At 43.7% G+C, this 17,690-nt stretch overlaps 1 protein-coding gene across 1 annotated transcript in view; it reads left to right on the plus strand.

The window, feature by feature from the left end:
- SESTD1 (SEC14 and spectrin domain containing 1) overlaps positions 1-5,136 on the plus strand; it is a 152,063-nt gene extending 146,927 nt beyond the window's left edge. Inside the window, exon 18 of the mRNA XM_066575769.1 lies at positions 4,318-5,136. Coding sequence (XP_066431866.1) covers positions 4,318-4,447 — 130 coding nt within the window. The 3' untranslated portion in view covers positions 4,448-5,136. The remainder of the gene's footprint in view (positions 1-4,317) is intronic.
- The last annotated feature ends 12,554 nt before the right edge of the window (positions 5,137-17,690 follow it).

Below are 17,690 nucleotides of genomic sequence, written 5' to 3' on the forward strand. Positions count from 1 at the left end.
TCAGTTGTGTGATATCCATGCCAGGATCAGCTTTGACAGTATCAGCCATCGTGTTCTTTTTCCGCTGAACAGTCCAAGCATTATAGATTTTTTTAGCACCTCTGCTCGCATTACATGGCCAAAATCCGTGAGCCTGAGTCTGGTCGTCTTGGCCTCCAGTGATATATCTGGTCTTATACGATTTCAGGAATTCTCTGTTTTGTTACTCCTGCCGTCCAGGACATATGCAGCAGCTTTCACCAGCACCACCGCTCTAACGTATCAATCCTCCTTCTTTCAGCTTTTTTCGCAGTCAAGCTTTCACATCCATACATGGCTTTGGGGAAAACAGTCGTTTGCACTATCCTGCATTTAGTTGCTATGCCGATATCTCTACTTTTCCAGATTTTGCCCATGTTTAGCTTCACCCTAATACTATCCTACGCTTTATCTCTGAAATAGATTCTCCAGCCTGGTCAATTTTTGAGCCAAGAAGGGTGAAGTATCGCACCCATTCAATGATCTCATTGTCGATTTTGACTTGAATTTGGCCATTTTTTGCAGTTGTCATAATTTTAGTCCTCTTTAAATTCAGGTAGAGGCCCATTTTTTCACTTTGTTTTAATCTTACATATCAGCTGCTTCAGACTTGCTTCTGTTTCTGCAAGCAGAGTTGTGTCGTCAGCATAACGGAGATTGTTGATGTTTCTGCCACCTATTTTCACCCAAATTTCCAATTCATCTAGGTCCATTTTCCGCATGATCATTTCTGCATATAGGTTAAACAAGAAGGGTGCAGTCATTTAAGAGCTCTTTCATAGGGTTTCCGAGGCAAAGTCTTTACGGGGTAGGCCACCAGGTCTTTCCCTAACCCTCCCCATTTATCCAGGCTTGGGATCGGCGTATATGGATGACTCCTACATGGCTGATCTAACATGCACAACCTCTTTAACCTCAGTCACTTTTGAATTGTTAGGTTGTTTCTTTACTGTGTTTTACTCGCCAAATATAATAGAAAGCGTTACATTTGGTGCATCTTTGGCCAACTATGGAACATTTGCTGAAATCTACAACACGTAAAACCTGCCATAGATTTGTGCTATAACGTATTTTTCGCCTTATAAGACGCACCGGTCTATAAGACGCACCCCCGTTTTAGAGCTGGAAAATAGGGGGGAAAAAATCAGTACTCACCTCCCCCGGCGTTCTGCGGCGCTACTGCAGGCTGTCGCTCCCTCCTGGTCCCCGGCAGAGCATTGCTTTCTGGATGCAGGGCTTGAAATCCCCGCCTCCAGAAAGCTAATACTGTGATTGGCTGAAGGCGCATGTGTGTTAGCCAATCACAGCCATGCAATGATGTCATTGAATGGCTATGATTGGCTGACGGCGTGTTAGTCAATCACAGTATTAGCTTTCTGGAGGAGGGGATTTCAAGCCCTGCGTCCAGAAAGCAATGCTCTGCCGGGGACCAGGAGGGAGCGACAGCCTGCGGCAGCGCCGCAGAACGCCGGGGGAGGTGAGTACTGATTTTCTTTTTTTTGACAGGAGGAGAGAAATCTTCTAAGTGATCGCACATTTGTTCACGCGATCGCGAATTTAACGCGCAATCACGCTAAATAAATCGCGTCCGCGCGTTAAATTCGCGATCACGCTTAAAATGGCGATCGGAACAAATTTTCGCCACATTCGCTTTATAAGACGCAGGAACTCTCCCCCCCCCCCCCCCCCTCTGGAGGCGGAAAAAGTGCGTCTTATAAAGCAAAAAATACGGTAATTCAGGCCAGTGCCTGGAGTAAATTTAAAGTGACTTTGAAGACCACAGCTGGCCCATTTTTTATTTTATTTTTTACAAACCCGGCAAAGGCAGAATAACATTCATAAAAATTACAAATTTTTGAGCAAGTGTGATCTACATAGAAACTTGCAACTTTTTAACAGAAGAATTCCGGTGTAAAATCTTTTTAGCCGTTTAGACTCACCTGTTCTTCGACATTTATAGTTGGAAGAAAGAAATATCAGATATGTTGGATTTTGGTCACTCATGGAGATAATTGAAACTTGTGTTTTCACTTTTGTTTATCCTCTTACCTTATGGCCATAAACATAGATGTTTGGATAAGCCACGTGTACAAGTGGAAATTGGGCATCCACCAAGGCAGGTCAGAATGAAACCTGAGTCAGTCTTCAGTAAAGTTTCATCTAGCATAGAGGAGGTGTCTTCCTCCAACCACCTTGGTATTCTAAAAAACTATGTCTAAGATAGTTGGTGAGGTTTGTCCATCTAGAAAATGTTTTAAGGAGGATGGAAAATAGTTGTTTAAGCCTAACTGGCTGCATGTACTGCACCCTCATACAACTTTGTACTGCATAAAGTAGTATCATGCATCCTGGCATCAGTACTGTTTCTGATGTTTAGTAACTGAAGGCCACATTAATGAACATTGGGGTACGGGCTGCTTCACACACTGCTTTTTCTTTCGAAAAAAAATCACTGCAATTTTTGATGCGGTTTTCTTGAGCCAAAACCAGAAATGGGTCCAGCAGGAAGGAAAAAAAGTCGCTCGTTTTATATTTCTCATTCCTTTAGAATCCACCTCTGAGTTTGGCCCAAAAACACTGCGTCTGAAACCACCTTAACGGAAACTAAAGGCCCTTTTATACACAATTTCGTCCAAAACCGCCGAAAGTTAGCGATAATCTTTATGTGTAACAGCGTGCAACCGAACGTTTTTCGCTGACTTTTCGCTGATCGTTGACGTTTAGTCCACATAAAACCTTTCGTTCAGAAATTCCTTTTTGGACATTCGTGCCATCGCCTTACATGTAAATACTAGCAAGCATCAGACTACGATTTAGTAGACAACTATTTCAACGGAATTCGTTAGGTTTTAACACTCTTCAAAGAAAACAGCCGCTCTATTTTCGGTGGGTCAAGCGAACTTTTACCGAAATATGTTGTGTGTAAAAAGGCCTTAACTATTGTGCGGGATTTTCACTATAGCCTTTATATTGCTTACAGTCAATACCGGACACCAGGTCCATACTGCTCGAGCCACAGCATGACCCAGGGACAGAAATGCCTATTCGGACCATGTATACTTTATTCTGAAATGCTGCTGCATTTCAGAAAAGTAACAAATAAGGAAACAGGGCCTCCATATAAAGGAGACAATGGAAGGCAATATACACTTGCCTGATGGAGTTGTGTCAGGCCCACAATGACAAGAAGCACTCGCAAGAACAGCTGCAGCCTTCTCCAAGCGAGTGCCAGAAGCAGAACCCGCAAAAGTGACCCAGGAAAACCACAATGAAGAGCCAGTCGGCGCTACTGAGAACGAAACGCTGGGACCATGAGATATTGAAGAATAACTTACTGACTCCTTCCTCAAGCCCATACAATAGTAATATTGAGACAGGGTTTGGAATCGACCTAATTTAAGAATTATTAAAAGACAATTCACCACGCCGTATACCTGCATTTATATTTCGTGCTTATATACCGCTTCTTCAGTTGTCTTTGAATCAACTTAATTTAACAGTTGTTAACGTTCCTGTGACCTCATTGTTTTATGCGTCTCATGACGTCACCTGCTTTGTGTTTCTCTGGGGCTTTAAATTCCTGCCTCCATATTACTACAGTATTGCATGGCCTGGAGAAAGGAGTAAGTACGACTGAAATGCGTTGCCAGCAAATTCTTCAGTACCTTATGGCCCCAGCATCCCTCTCTCAGCCGCACCGCCTGACTCTCCATTGTGGTTTTCCTGCATTTAAAAAGTATTTTCGGAAAAAAACGTGGACCAAATGAGCATAACTGTTTTGGGTTCGTTCTGGGGTACCCAAAATGACAGGATAGGTGATAAGTCCGATCAGTGGGGACCTCACGACTGCAACTCCCACTGAGTGTGAGAACAGGGGTCCTGTATCCCACTCTTATCACTGCAAGCTCGTTGCACCCCCCGCAGTAACGTCAGATAGAATCGAGCCGCGGTCGTGCATGCGCAGTGCTGCTCCGTTCATTTCAATGGGACTTACGGAGTCTATCTGGGGCAGTTCCTTTGAAAATGAATGGCGCGGTGCCGCACATGAGTGCCCACCATTCAATTCAATCTCCTCCTCACTAGTGTAAGTATATCATAGTGAGGAGGACATGGAACTCTTGTATTCAAGATCGGTGGGGTCTCAAGCGTTGAGACTCCCACCAATCAGACTTTTAGCACCTATCCAGTGGCCAGGTGACAAAAGTAGTTTTTTTGGTAAAACCTGTTTTGAATATACTTTGGTAATTAGCTCAGCTTTAACTAATTTAACTGATTAATCTATTCTCTCTTGCTTCACAGATCTGAGCAGTATTTTGGCAGTCCAAGTGACATGGCCTCCACCGCAGAACATATAAGGGAGAGAATCAAGATGGTTTGCCTAAAGAAACAGCAGCTTCTAGAGCCCGACGACTCCATAAGAGAGAGCTAAAAAGAGACTGGACTGTGATATACCCGATGAGCTAAAGTTTGTAACGCAGCATGTCGTCATTATCCAAGACTCCATATAACCCATGGAAAGCGCATTTCACAACCATCTCATGAAACCGTATCCTCTCAATCTAAAGCATCGCTCTGCGTATTGTAAAACTATCAATCTATAAAGCCTTACTTATATATACCGTGCTGTGAAATCATCCAGTGTCTGAACAGTGTAGTGTTTGTTCAACACTACCTTAGCCCTATAGCTACCAAACGAGCCCGATACGCGTGGCAGGATAACGCGTTTTGTGGCCCTCAGAATGGATGGGTTAAAAGCTTTACCTTATTATGGTAGTTATAGATCAGCAGTTGGCAAACGCTTCACATGGTGCTACCTGAAATGAAGGATCTCTCCATGGCAAACCTAGAAAGGAGAAGACTGACTTGTAAAGTGCTGTGCCTAATCGGATAATGTAGTCATTTTTAGGATGTGGGTAAATTACCTGTTGTTTTTAGGCTGTAGCGTACTTCTTCTCTTGTCTCAAATATCGGAAAAAGTTTCTTTTTTTTATTGTGCCATTATGCAACCTGCCCATGAAAACTTTGATATATCATACATGAAACAAATGTTTTCTTACTTGTATGGGACTATGTATTTAAAGCTGTTTGTGCTGAATGAATAAAACCATCTTTATAAGATTGGACATTTTGCCTACTGTTAATACTGGACTGTCAGGTAGCCCTCCACTAAATGTCTCTCGTATCTTATCTCAAAGGAAACTTTAACCCTTTCCAATCCACTGTCTGACGTCTAAAGACATTCTAATTAAGGGGCTGTACAGCTCCAGTGTCGGAAGACATCCGGCAGGGTATTCTTAGTGTATATTACTGGCCGCTCTGTTGTCAGGGGCCTCTCCAGCATGTCACATACTGCAGCACTGGCTCTAGCCAGCAGATGGCGCCATTGTATAATGGCAGAAAGACAAAGCCCCCTAGGAAACCCTGAATCCAAAATTGGATTGCAAAGGGTTAAGCATAGAAGTCTTTATTTCCCATTCCGCTGGCCAACGTCTATGAAATGTAAAGACTACAGTGCCAGTTATGATCCCGTACGAGGGGGTACCCAAAAGATACAGGAATCTTCTTCTGGTAGGCGAGGTGTTATTAGTATAGGCTTCTGTTTCTAGGTAAATGTGTGCGGAACCCGTATGACAGTCATCGTTGTTTTAGAAGCGTGCATTCAGCTCCGGTGATCTTTTTTCCCTCCAACGCGTTGTTCGGTTTTTCGGCTATTTTGTGATGGCCGTGTCATATGAGCAACATGCAGGTCTAAAATTGTCCCCTTTTCTATTGCTCAAAGCACTCATGAAAAAAAGTTCGGGTGAATATGGAGGGTGAGGCAAGGGGGCCATGCCGTTTTTCATCGAAAATTGTAACGTTGTGTGGGCAGATTCGTTGTCATCATGGAAGACCCAATCATCTGTTTACCCAGCCAGAGCAGAGTGTTAAGCAGTTTTTGACTAGTAATGCCCACCAGAAGAAGATTCCTGTTTCTTTTGGGGACCCCCTCGTTCGTGATCATAATTGGCACTGTAGTCTTTATATTTCATAGAAGTTAAAAAGGAACCAATTAACCAATACTGGCCAGTCAGCTGAGTATGTAGTAGCTTAGACTATTCATGCACAGCATGCATCAGGTAGTCACAGAAGCAGTTCAGCCATCTTTATTTCTCCAGGCCAGAGGGTTGTTTATAAGGGGTTGTTCAGTTGTCAGACAATTTTTTTTCTTTTTACTGTAAATGTGTTAAAATAAGAAAAGCAGCCGTATTTACCATCCCCTTCCATGGTAATCCAGTACTGCAGCATTGTGGTCCCCCCAGTCTTTAATAATGGCTACCACCTGACCGCTGGAGCGAATCACAGTCCCCAGTCAGGTGCTGTTCTCCTGGCATCATGGCTCCGAGCATCTGAGCGCATATATCTATATTGCTCCCCAAATGCAAGCCATTCGGAACCTGATTGGTTGTTTGGATTTACTCATTCCCAGTGATTGGTTATTTGGGTTGCCTGATTTACGGTGATTGGTTATTTGAGTTGTCTGATTCATGGTGATTGGTTATTTGGTGTGGCTGGTTCACGGTGATTGGTTGTTTAGGTTGGCTCGTGTAGAAGTGGGGAGTAAGAGGCTTATATGCCATCTGAGCAGTGAAGTGATGTCCGGAGAACAGCATGTGACCACTGCTGCCTCTGATTGGCTGCAGAAGTCAAGTGGTAGTTGTTCCTAAACTAAGATTGGGTGAATCGCCAGGGGAGAGGACAGGTAAGCGCTGCTCCTTTTGTTATTATAACACATTTACATGACCTCAAACTTTCTTGTTTGATTTTCTGCTTTTAAAACACTTTGAAAACGTTTAAAGAAGTGCTCTGTATCTAGGTTATTATAACAGTGCTGGACGCTTTAAGCACTGAAATGGATCTGCAGTCGTTACTATAAAACTTAGCGGGTTTAGCTAGTTTCCAATAAATTTACGGTAGTTAAGAAATTATAGTATGCAAAGTAGACCTGTAGCTGTTCTTGTAGGGATAAACCAGTGAGACTGCTTTCAGATCTGCGGCGGGTATTCAGTATTCCTGCTCCATTCGGGAAGCGGGAAAGGGGTATCTCCTGGCCGAATAGGTACATCCTATGGCGAAACTGAACAGTGCCGAACGGACCCCATTGACTGTAATGGAGTCCATTTGGTTTCCACTCAGCTGCTCTGTGTTTTACTGGAAGAAGCAGCACTATTTCTTCCAGTATTTTATGCTGGATCTGCGACGGAACCTCCCAACAGAGGTTCCAACGCGGATGTGAACCCTACCTAAACAGTGTAAATCTGCTAGTTACAGTTTCATACATTTTGAGATGGATTGCAGCAGTAATGTTCATATGTCATTTGATTGCAGGATCTGTGATGTCATATAGGTGACAAACTTTGGGTTTACTTATGGCACACAATCATTGGCCCAAAAATGAAACAAGATTTAGTAAGTTGTGTTTACTATTTTTTCTTGTATTTCAGTCCGAGGCTGTTACAGCCTAGAAACCACACCGACTTCAGCTTATGTAGTGTGCCCTAGTAGCTATCCAATATCCATCCAATGTTAATGGAAAAACTTTATGGAACCACAAAAGTTTGTAGGATGAGCAGGCACATATCTGGGTAACAGTTTGAAGGAGGAGTAGAGGGTAGAGAACCAGAGAGGCTACTCCAGAACTGCCACACCCCAACATGTTTGCAAAGTAGGCAGATGAGGGGGCATGCCATTACAGGGTTAGCACTTCTGCAGCACGACATGCCCTCTGACCGCCAGGGGCAGACTAGAAAGGTCCTGGTAGTAGGAGACTCAATTATTAGGGAGACAAGGGCCAGGAAGATAACACATCATTTGATGATCCCTGTACAATACATCGCGGATCGGGTTGACAGATTACTGGGAGGGGCTAGTCCAGCAGTCATAGTGCACATCGGCAACAATGACAACGTTAAAGGGAGATGGAAGGTCCTTCAAAACTATTTCAGGGAACTATTTTCTGAAATACTACCTGTGCCACACCTGAAAGGCAGCGGGAGATTAGGGAGGTAAACAACTGGCTCTAGGGCTTGGTGTTGGAAGGAGGGGTTTGGGTTCCTGGAGAACTGGGCTGACTTTGCTGTTGGCTACAGGTTCTGCCATAGGGATGGGCTGCATCTCAATGGGGAGGGTGCAGCTGTGCTGGAGGAGAAGATGGCTAGAAGGTTGGAGGAGTGTTTAAACTTGGAACTGGTGGAGGGGATGGAAATGGGTTTTTAGTACAGCTAGAACTGACAGAATACTTAATAGAGATGCACTTAATATAAAAAAAAATACCCCAAACCTTCTAAACTGCATGATGGCTAATGCTAGAAGTCTGACCAATGAAGTAGATGAACTGGAAGTAATAATGTCTGAGGAATAACTGAGACCTGGATGAAAGCTGTGACTGGGAATGAACTTACAGACTTATGGTCTGTTCAGAAGGGATCGTGACAAAACAAAGGGGGAGGGGTTTGTCTATGTAAAATCCTATTTAAAGTCCACAATACAGGAAGATGTATGCGAGAGATGAACATGTAGAGTCTCTGTAGGTAGAAATACGTGGAGGAAAAAAATAATAAAATCCTCTTAGGAGTTTTCTATAGCCCACTAAATATAACAGAAGCCACTGAAAATCTATTATTGAAGCAAATAGATGAAGCAGCAAATCATAATGAGGTTATTTTTTGTAGGGGGTCTTTAACTATCTGGGTATAAACTGGGAAGCAGAAACCTGTGGATCCCATAAAGGTAATACATTTCTGTCAATGACTAAAGATAACCTTACCCAGCTTGTACAGGACCTGACTAGAGGGACGGCGATTTTGGACTTAATACTAACCAACAGACCTGACAGGAAAACAGGGGTGCAGGTGGGAGGGCACCTGGGAAATAGTGACCATAATATAACACATTTCAACTTGTCTTTCAAAACAGAGTTTTAGAGGGGAGCTACAAAAATACTAAACTTTAGGAAGGCCAAGTTCCATCAGCTTAGTGATGTCCTTTACCTTATTGACTGGGATAATGTCCTCAAAAATAAGAGTGCAAACAACAAATGGGAAACGTTTTTAAAAACATCCTAATTACTTACTGTGAGCGGTTCATACCTTACAGGAATAAAAGCCTTAGTAACAGGAGAAAACCAATGTGGCTTAATAAAGATGTAAAGGGGGCAATAAACAGCAAAAGTAAAGCGTTTAAACTACTAAAACAAGAAGGCAGTGAAGAAACACTAAAAATCTATAAAGGAAAAAAAATTTATGTAAAAAAACAGATAAAAGCAGCAAAGATAGAGACAGACATTTAGTGCCAAGGAGAGTAAAACTAACCCTAAACGGTTCTTTAACTATATAAATAGTAAAAAGATTAATATGGAAAGTGTTGGCCCTTCAATAAATAATGTATAGAAAATTGTTAGAGGCTGATGGGAAAGCAAATCTATTAAATAGTTTTTTCTCCACTATATTCACAGAGGAAAATGTCAGATGAGATGCAGAGTAATAAAGTAAACTCTCCACTAAATGTTATCAGTCTAACCCAGGAAGAAGTGCAGAGCCATCTTAAAAAGATTAAAATAGACAAATCGCCGGGTGCCAATGGCATACACCCCTGGGTTTTAAGGGAACTAATTAATGCGATGCAGATCCTCGTTTCTTATATTTAATTCGTGACAGGGTCTGTTTCACTGGATTGGCGTATAGCCACTGTGGCACCGATATTCAAAAAGGGGTCAAAAAGTGAACCTCGAAACAGTAAGTCTTAAGGTGCATTTACACTGAAAGATGATTGCTCAAAACTGTCACTCAAACTGTCGTTTGAGCGATTTTTGAGCGATCATCTTTACATAACTCTTAAGTAGCTAATTAGCTACCTAAAGAGTTAAATGCATGCGGCGCGGGACACCACTGATAACTCCGAGAAAAGCAGCTGTTTTGTATATGCAAACAGCTGCTTTGCTCTTTGAGTTAACAGCGGTGTCCCACTGTGTGGGGTAAAAAATGCGTTACTTTGATAGATCGGACTTTTACAGACGCGACGATACCAAATATGTATTTTTGTTTAATGGTTTTGATTTTTTTTTTAGTATAGATATGGCAAAAGGGGGGTGATTTAAACTTTTTTTTTTTACAATTAATAAAACTTTATTGATCTTATTTGTACTTTTTTTTTTTTTTAAGCTTCCCCTGGAGGACCACAGCTAGCGATGCTTTGATCACTCCTGCAATATGATGTAATGCCATAGCATTTCATCATACCGCAATCTGACAGGCAGTCTATCAAGCCACCCCACGGGGACAGCTTGATAGGCAGTCTGCTAAGGCAGCCCTGGGGCCTTTCAGAAGGCTGCCATGACACCCGCACGGCTCCCTACGATCTCATGCGGGGAAAACGTACGGGACCCTTGAACGTCGTTCGTGGGATTTAAATGCCGCTGTCAGAATTGACAGCGGCATTTAAAGGGTTGATAGCCGCGATCGGACTGTTTATTACAGCTGACGCCTGCGCTGTATGAAGAGAGGTCGCCCCGCGATCTCTCTTCATACACAGGCCGCCGATACAGGCTGTCAAAAGGCGTATTGGCGGTCGTTAAGGGGTTAAGGCCCCCCAAGTTCCCCTGTTAAAAAGTAATAATGACCCCAAGTACCTCATAAAAACTAATGTGCTCAAACATTTCAGTAACTTGTAAAAAAATACTCTATATTCTCAATGAGTGCAGTGTCCTATGGCCAGGTACAAGCACAATGCAGTGACATCATTGGACCGCTTACATCAGTATGCTGACATCCTGTCCTTGGCTCCTTCTGAAGTGGCCTGCAGCCCATAAAATGGAGACTGGTGGGGCAGGGAGCCTATGGCTTCATGCTCTATCATAGATCGTAACAGCATCTAAGTCCTGTGGGCTTTGCCTGGGGAATTAGGTGGGCCCCACCATTTGAGTAAGCCCCGGGCCGCTGCTGCCCCTTGCCCCCCTCCACCTCCATACGAACACTGGATACACTTGGTTTCCATGTTTATATCCTGTTCTAATAGGCATATACACTAAATAAATATGCAAAGTACCATCTTACATTGCTACAAAGGTGACCGCTATTCATTGCACCAAAAAGTGTCACGAAGGAGCAGCGACTTCCATAAGACACAATATTTCCATTAATAACCAAGGCTCAAAATCTTCCCACATCCTATGTTTAAAATTGCATTTTAATTAATTTAAGTTTTAATAAGAACTGTGGGATCAAGTTAGATTTCCATTTTTTGCTCTTGCAGGGTCTGATCTAAATTTAACTACTTGACTTACAGAATGTTATTTAAAATGGTAAATCTTAGACCAGCAAGCTTTCTGGTGACCTTAACTGAAGGTCAGAAGCTGAGGCCCTCTATTCTAGTCTTCAGAAAGAATGTCACTAATCCCTTCCCACAGATCAGACACTGATGGTATACAAAGCTCCAAAAACTCACAGAGAGCTACATAATAAAATACTGGAGCCTGCAGCTAGCACTAAGGCTGGGTTCACACAGGGCGGATTTGACGCAGAATTTCCGTGCAGAATTTCGCTGTGGCAAATCCGCCTGCGGCCGCTAATCCTGCGATTGGCCAGCCATGCGGACAAGAATTTGCAAAATTTTATTTTATTCTTCTTCCGCTGCAGCTTCGCGCCTCTCTATGGGGAGGGAAAGCCACAGCAGAATCTCGGCGGCCGAACCGCTTTAAAACCCGCGGCAAAATGACGCGGATCTTGAAGCTGTGCTTTTCCAGCAGAATTTCCGCGGTGTTTCTGTGCGGCCAAACCGCGGGAATTCCACTGGAAATCCGCCCTGTGTGAACTCAGCTGAAGAGTAGTTTACTGCATACAGGTTTAAATGCAGTGGAAGCTAGATAAATCTGTATACAGTGAGCTCCCCCTAGTGTTGGCTGCAGATAAACTATTTTATTACATTTTTTCTCTTACACAGCAAATGAAACATGTATAAATGCAAAATAAACCAAAAAGGGGTAGCTGCTAGAGTTGAGCTAACGTACTCTGCCAAGCTTGATGCTCATTCGAGTATTAGCGAATTCAATGGTGCTCATTACTCGAACGAGCATCATGCCGTGTTCGACCCTGCCCCAGTTTTTGGCTCCTCCCTGCTGTGACGTGCCTATTTTAGCCCCGCTGCGACGTCAATGGCAAATTTTTTGGCTGGCTGGCGAGAGATAGAGAGAGAAAAAAAAAAGCTCGGGACCCGACGTCCCACATACAAAAATGCTTGAGTCTCCCATTGTAGTCAATAAGGTTCGTTACTCGAATAGAGCTCTCGAATTTTACGATAAGCTCGACTCGAATAACGCGGACCCGAGCATTTTGGTGCTCGCTCATCTCTAGTAGCTGCCCCAGCGTAAACAACCTTTTTACAAAAGAACTATTGGCAAACTACTAATTTTGGCATGTGAACAGGTGTCCAGCCAGGCATATGAAATCTCCAACAAAGCTACATGTTACACAAGTAGATTTTACTTTTAGACACCAGATATATGATAGATTGACCCTTTCCCTGCTCTACAACAAAAAGACTGAAATCAACCCCACCCCCTCACTCCCCAATATGCCCTAGACCGCCAAGGATCTTTACAATAACCCCCTGAATTCCAAGACCATCAGGAACATTGACATTAACCCTCTCACTGGCCTAGATCACCAGAGATGCTGATCTAAAAAGTGCCCATACACCTTCAATAGTTGTTGACCGGACGATTGTTTGACTGCCAGCTATTTCTCACAGCTCCACCAAACACAAACTCTCAATTCAGCAAAGCGTTCATGTGTATTCTATGGGGACACTGAGAAAAACTGGAGCTAGACAGCTCTTCCAGTGGCTTATCTAGTGAGTGGTCTGATGGAACCAAGATTGAAAGTTTTGGCCTCGGTGCTAAGTGTTAAGAGACTAGGCACCGCTCATTACCTGCCCAATACCATCCCTACAGTGAAGCATGGTGGTGTGAGGGGGTGTTTTTAAGCAGCTGGGAAAGGGAGACTACTCTATTCAGCTTTCCATCAACCCTGAGCAAAATGCAGAGATATTCTTAATGAAAGCCAGATCCAGATTGCAACGGAACTCAGACTGGGCAGAAGGTTCACCTTCCAACATGACAATGACAATAAGCACACAGCCAAAACAACATAGGAGTAGCTTAGGAACAACTCGGTGATTGTCCTTGAGTGGCCCAGCCAGAGCCCTGACTTGAGCCCAATCAAACATCTTTGGAGAGACCTGAAAGTGTCTGTCCACAGACGGCCACCATCCAACCAGACAGAGCTTGACAGGATCTGCAGAGAAAAATGGCAGAAAATCCCCAAACCCAGGTGTGCAAACCTTGTGGCATCCCACCCAAGATGACTGGAGGCTGCAATCGCTGCCAAAGGTGCTTCAACTAAGTACTGAGTGGAGGATGTAAACACTTAAGTCAATGCAAAATGTTAGTTTTTCCTTTTTTTTTTTTAAGTTTACCAGGATTTCAGACATTCTATTTCACTTAGTCATTATAGGGTACTGGATGCAGAATGATGGGAAAAAGCTGGTTTGCACAAGGCTACGACATAAAATGTAATTTAAAAAAAGTGAGAGGGTCTGAAGACTTTCTGGACCCAAATGTGTATGGGGCCTTAACAAATATACTGTTCTGGACCACCATAGAGTCTTACATTCACCCCTTAGTCACCAAGCTTGTTTGCACCTTAATGACCAGGTCAAATTTTGGAAATCTGACATGTGTCACTTTAACATAGAATAACTCCATAAAGGTTTTGCATATCTAAGTAATTCTGACATTGTTTTTTCACCTCATATTCTACTTCATTTAGAGGGTAAAAATCGACTGATAGCATTTGTGTACATTTATGAAAAGCACCAAAATTGGGAGAAGTTTGAAATTTTTTTTAATTTTTTCACATTTTTAACTGCAACATGTGAAATATTTGCAAACGTACTGTACACATTTTTGATAAGATTTATATATTAATATGTTTACTTTATTCTGTCAACACATTTGAAAAACTTCAGTTTTTTTTAAACCATTTAGGCTGCATGTCCACAGGCATTGCAATATCCCGCGGCCGGAGCCGCCGCCCGGGAGCAGGAGCCAGCAGACAGATTTCTGACAGATAGGCACACCGCGGCAATTCGCAGCATGCTGCGATTTGCCGCCCGCGAGTGGAAAATCGCTATGATTCTCCGCTTGTGGACAGGGGGGCTGCGCTTTCCATAGCAACATTATGGAAAGCGTGCACTGCGTTCCCTGCAGCTGGATTATCGCTGTGGGAAACGCAATGCAAAAACGGCCTTGGACAGGCAGCCTTAGAAGACGTACAAATGTAACAGTTTCTTATTAACATTTTGAGAAACATTTTGTTTTCCGGCACCAAGCCAAGATTGCAAAGGCCCATAGGTGTAAAAATGATAGATACCCCCACAAATGACCCCATTTTAAAAACAACACCCCTGATTGTATTTACTGAGGGGGGTGAGGAGTATTTTGACCCCACAGTTTTTCTTTCAGGAATTGATGCAATTTAGAGGAGAAAAAATAAAATGGCGTATTTTTGCAAATATTTCATTTTAAAGACAGTTTTTTTTTCTATAGTGCACATAAAAATGAGGATTCACACCCCAAAATGGATCCCCCTGTTTGTCCTGTGTTCATAAATATACCCATTGCACCCTAATCTTCTATCGGTCTGCAGGGCCCAAACGGAAAGGAGCAGCCTGTGGCTTTCAGAACAGACATTTTGCTTGAAGGCGTTTTAGGACCCATAGAGCACTGGTAGAGCCTTTGAGCGGTCAAATCTACAGAGAACCCCTATAAATTAACCCAATTTGAAAACTAGACCCCTTAACGAATTTATCTAGGGGTGTACTGTATATTTTGATCCCACAGTTTTTGAAGAAATCTAAGCAAAGTAGAAGGTAAAATTATGATTTTTTTCTTGGCAATTGTGTCATTTTAAAAATCTTTTTTTTTGTACAGCACACATATGAATGAAGGCTTGCACCCCAAAACTGGATACCCCTGTTTGTCCCGTGTTCAGAAACATACCTATTGTAGCCCCAATCTACTTACAGGACACATGGCTAGGCCTGTAATAGAGGAAACACCCTTTGGCTTTCAGGGCACAACTGAATACATTCCAGGCCCCATTGCCCACTTGTGGAGCCATCAAGCTGCCAAAATAATAGAACGCCCCCCACAAGTGACCGCATTTTGAAATCTAGACCCCTTAGCCCACTTATCTAGGTGTGTACTGAGCATTCTGATCCCACAATTTTTAGCAAAAATTATTATAAAGTATGTGAAAAATTAAATAAACTTTACATTTTTTTATGTCACTTTTATGTCATGTTTCCCATGTTTCAAGCAAGGAAAACTGGAGAGACGCACCCCAAATTTTATAGCACTAGTTCTCTGTTCAGCAAACCCCTATTGTAGCGCCAATCTACTTATAGGACACATGGCTAGGAATATAATGGTGGGAACACCCATTGGATTTCAGAGCACAACTGAATACATTCCCGGCCCCATTGCACACTTGTGCAGAGCAAAAAAACCCTAAAAAGACTCCTATCCCCCATTCCATTTTGGCATTCCCTACATCGAAGATAAAATTAATAATGTAAACTGTGTGGTATGTCTCAAAATAGGTGTAATTACTAAGGCCCAGTTGGGATGGGCACATGGGGCAATAAAACTGGGTATCCCTCCTCCTCCCATGCTTTTTGGGGGGTATTTCTTGACCTCAGCGGCAGGGATGGGGTGTAAAAAGTGGCGCTCTGTGAGGCTTTGTAAGCTTGCTGAGGTGCGGCGGTCTCACACAGAAGGCACTCAACAAGCTGCTCATGGAACTGCAGGAAGGCAAGCGTTCCCGGGGCTTCTTGTAAATTATGCAATACAGGTAGTGATCTGAATAACGCTGGGCTCACACGGCTGTATGTAGAATCCGCTTACGGCGGCTGGCAGTGAATTACAGCTGTAAGCCAGGCTGTGGCGCTGCATACGGCCGCGTAATGTACTGCACATAACTGCATACTCACACAGGCGGTCATGCACAGTACACCTTTTTTGTTTATTAAGATTTCCCGTGACATCACTGATCGATGATGCGGGTACCCACAGCTGGTATACAATGTAATTGCGTATGGGCTGCGGGTATATCCATGGCCATAGAGCACAATGGGCTCTATATTGCGGTTATCCATGGTAAAATAGAACATGCTGCGTTCTGTTTTCTGCGAGTGGATTATATAATTCCGACCCGCTAAAGTGAGCGGAATTGTTTAATCCAATGCATTTGATTGATCCTTGTATTACCGCGGATCAAAAACATGCGGAATCTGCAATTTCTATTCAGTCGTGTGAGACCGGCCTAAGGTAGATCGCTACCTTGCTATTCCATTTGATAATGGTGATAATGGTGATAATGTGACTGCGGACCGCTCAATCAGGCCTCCTCTTACTGCTTCAGGCTCTCGGCTACCTTTGTTAGCCGGGAAAAAGAAGATTTTACATTTCCCGAGCCCTCCCCAGCTTCTGGGCTTGCGTCCGCCATTTTGCTGATGGGCACATGCACAGAAAATTGGAAAATGTCTGTGGATAATCCCATCTGGGGACATCACTGGAGGCCTTGGGTAAGTAATTTCACCCATCCTCATGAATTTGATCTGAGAGTGGAGGTGAAACCGCGGTAGCTAGGAGCAGGGAGATTTTGAATTTCCTGGCCAATTCTCAGATTTTGCACGTGTCCACTATTTTGCCGACGGGCGCATGCGCAGAAGCTGGGGAGAGGTCCACATATAAAAATCCCATTGCGGGGCACATTCGAGGGCCTTTTATCCGTATTGGTGAGAGGAGATGAAATACTAACTTTTTGAACTTTGTTTTAACTTTACATGATCACTGTTATTTATACCGCGGCCCCTGGTGACATTGCCCTGCTCTCGGCTGCTCTTGCTAGCCGGGATGTGGGAGATTTTAAACTTCCCGAGCCATCCAGCATTCTGCGCATGCGCCCGACATTTTGATATCTGGCACGCATGCGCAGAAGGCAGTGTCAGGTCCTTGCAGGACCAAATGGTCGCGGGACATCGCGGAGACTGGAGGTGAGTAGTTTCATCTATCCTCACGAATCTGATCCATGCGTGAAGATGAAACTTTTAACTTTTTTTTTATTTTTATGCCCATTCAATAGCGGCGATCGCGTGACGGGGTATTGCACACCACGGCACCCGGTGACAGCTCCAGGCTATAGGAATCCTCCAACAGCAAGGAGCTTTCACACACACAGACCAGGGGGCTTTAGTCTACAGGGCCAGTGTGTTTTTATGGCCCAGTAAATTAACCCCTTCCAACTCCAGGACATACATTTACATCCTGGAGCGTCGGGGTATGTATGCAGTGAGGTCGCGGGGCGACCTCTCTGCATACAGTGCGGGCGTCAGCTGTTTGCTACAGCTGACACCCGTGGGCAATAGCCGCGATCGGCCGATTGAGGCTATTAACTCTTTAAATGCCGCTGTCAGCTCCCGTACAGCCCCCCGCGGAGAGATCGGGGGAGCCGTGCAGGTGTCAAGGCTGCCGGGGGCCTTCTGAAAGGCCCCAGGGCTGCCTTGAGAGACTGCCTATC

The sequence above is a fragment of the Eleutherodactylus coqui genome, chromosome 8 (genome assembly GCF_035609145.1).
Source record: "Eleutherodactylus coqui strain aEleCoq1 chromosome 8, aEleCoq1.hap1, whole genome shotgun sequence".
Classification (NCBI taxonomy): Eukaryota; Metazoa; Chordata; class Amphibia; order Anura; family Eleutherodactylidae; genus Eleutherodactylus; species Eleutherodactylus coqui.